General features: G+C 40.0%; 1 protein-coding gene across 1 annotated transcript; it reads right to left on the bottom strand.

Moving 5' to 3' along the window:
• LOC116172243 (leucine-rich repeat extensin-like protein 3) lies at nt 1-931 on the bottom strand. Its single transcript, XM_031489413.1, has 2 exons — nt 806-931; nt 1-748 (listed from the first exon to the last, which is right to left on the bottom strand). The coding sequence occupies exons 1-2, from the start codon at nt 818-820 to the stop codon at nt 29-31; spliced, it is 735 nt and encodes a 244-aa protein (XP_031345273.1). The 5' UTR covers nt 821-931; the 3' UTR covers nt 1-28.
• Between the last annotated feature and the right edge of the window lie 424 nt (nt 932-1,355).

The following is a 1,355-nucleotide window of genomic DNA, read 5'->3' as shown; positions in this document are numbered from 1 at the left end:
TAAATAAATAATCCACAACTATAAACGTTTAGAATACTGGTGCACCATATTCAGTGTGTGGTACAATTGGTGCTTCGGGAATTTTTACCAAAGGTGCTGGTGCAGGGTACGGTCCAGTCTTGACAACTATCGGTTGGGGAGTGTGTACGGCGTAGTTGTAGGTGGAAAGTACTGGTGCTGGAGCTGGGATCACTTTAGGTACTCCGTACTCCAGTGCGGGTACAATGGGCTCGATTATCTTCGGTGGGCCGTAAACTGGAGCAGGTAAAACTGGAGCGGGCGCGACGAAAACTTTTGGTGGTCCGTAAACTGGAGCGGGTAAAACAGGAGCTGGAGCGGGGATGTATTTTGGTAAGTCGTAATGGTAGTTGGAGATCACTTGAACGGTGGGTCTGGGAATCTCAATGATCGGTGTAGCGGGTGCGTATGGTGCGGTCTTGATGATCGGTGCTGGTGGTGCGTATGGAGCAGTTTTGATGATTGGTGCCGGTGGTGCATATGGTGCAAGAACTTCGACGCGTTTTGGAGTGTAGACAGCATAGTCGTAGTTAGAAATAATTTGTGGAGGTGGGGCGATGAATTCGGCCGGTGGTCCATATACTGGTGCGGGTATTGCTGGTGGGTACGGGGCAGGTGTTTCAATTATTTTCGGTGGTCCATATACTGGAGCGGGAGCTGGGTATGGTCCTGAAAGCAACGGCGCTTCTGCGAAGACGCTGGAGATTACTCCCAAGATGACGAAGCAAATCTGTAATATCAATATGTTATTAACAATGCTCGCTGTTTAATTATTCTTGTAACTTACGTTTAACTTGTTCATAGTTGAATAGGTTAAATCCAAAATGTGAATGATGTGTAATGAAAAATAGAACCTTTATATAGTAGTTGACTTACAAATTTCTTTAATTGTTTAAAGTTATTTGAAAGGCATCAACACTTTCAAGTCGTTAAGGAGTTTTAGTGTAAATTTAAATAAGTTATTTTTTATATAATTACCTACCTATACTTACGTACGGTATACTAATTGTCAATGCATTTTAAGGTGCTGAGTTACGTCACATATTCTTTTAATGTGGAAATGAATCCAGTAATTACTGCGTATGAATACTTAATTTCATTTATCACAACTTTAGTTTAAATTATTTATTTTTGTACCTAGCAACATAATTCTTAAGTAATGTCAGGACCATAATACGTCATTAAATGATCCTGGACAGTCATCTTCAATTGGTTGGTTATATTTAAAATTGGAGTATTTTCTACTATTATCTAAATAAATATTAGTGTATAGCAATGCGTAAAAAAATTGGTATTTTTTGCACTCCCATAACTTACCTACGGGATTAAGGTGACAT

Source organism: Photinus pyralis, unplaced genomic scaffold (genome assembly GCF_008802855.1).
Source record: "Photinus pyralis isolate 1611_PpyrPB1 unplaced genomic scaffold, Ppyr1.3 Ppyr1.4_LG5, whole genome shotgun sequence".
Lineage (NCBI taxonomy): Eukaryota > Metazoa > Arthropoda > Insecta > Coleoptera > Lampyridae > Photinus > Photinus pyralis.
Note: the sequence above shows the minus strand (reverse complement) of the source record. Positions and strands in the feature narration are given on the sequence as shown.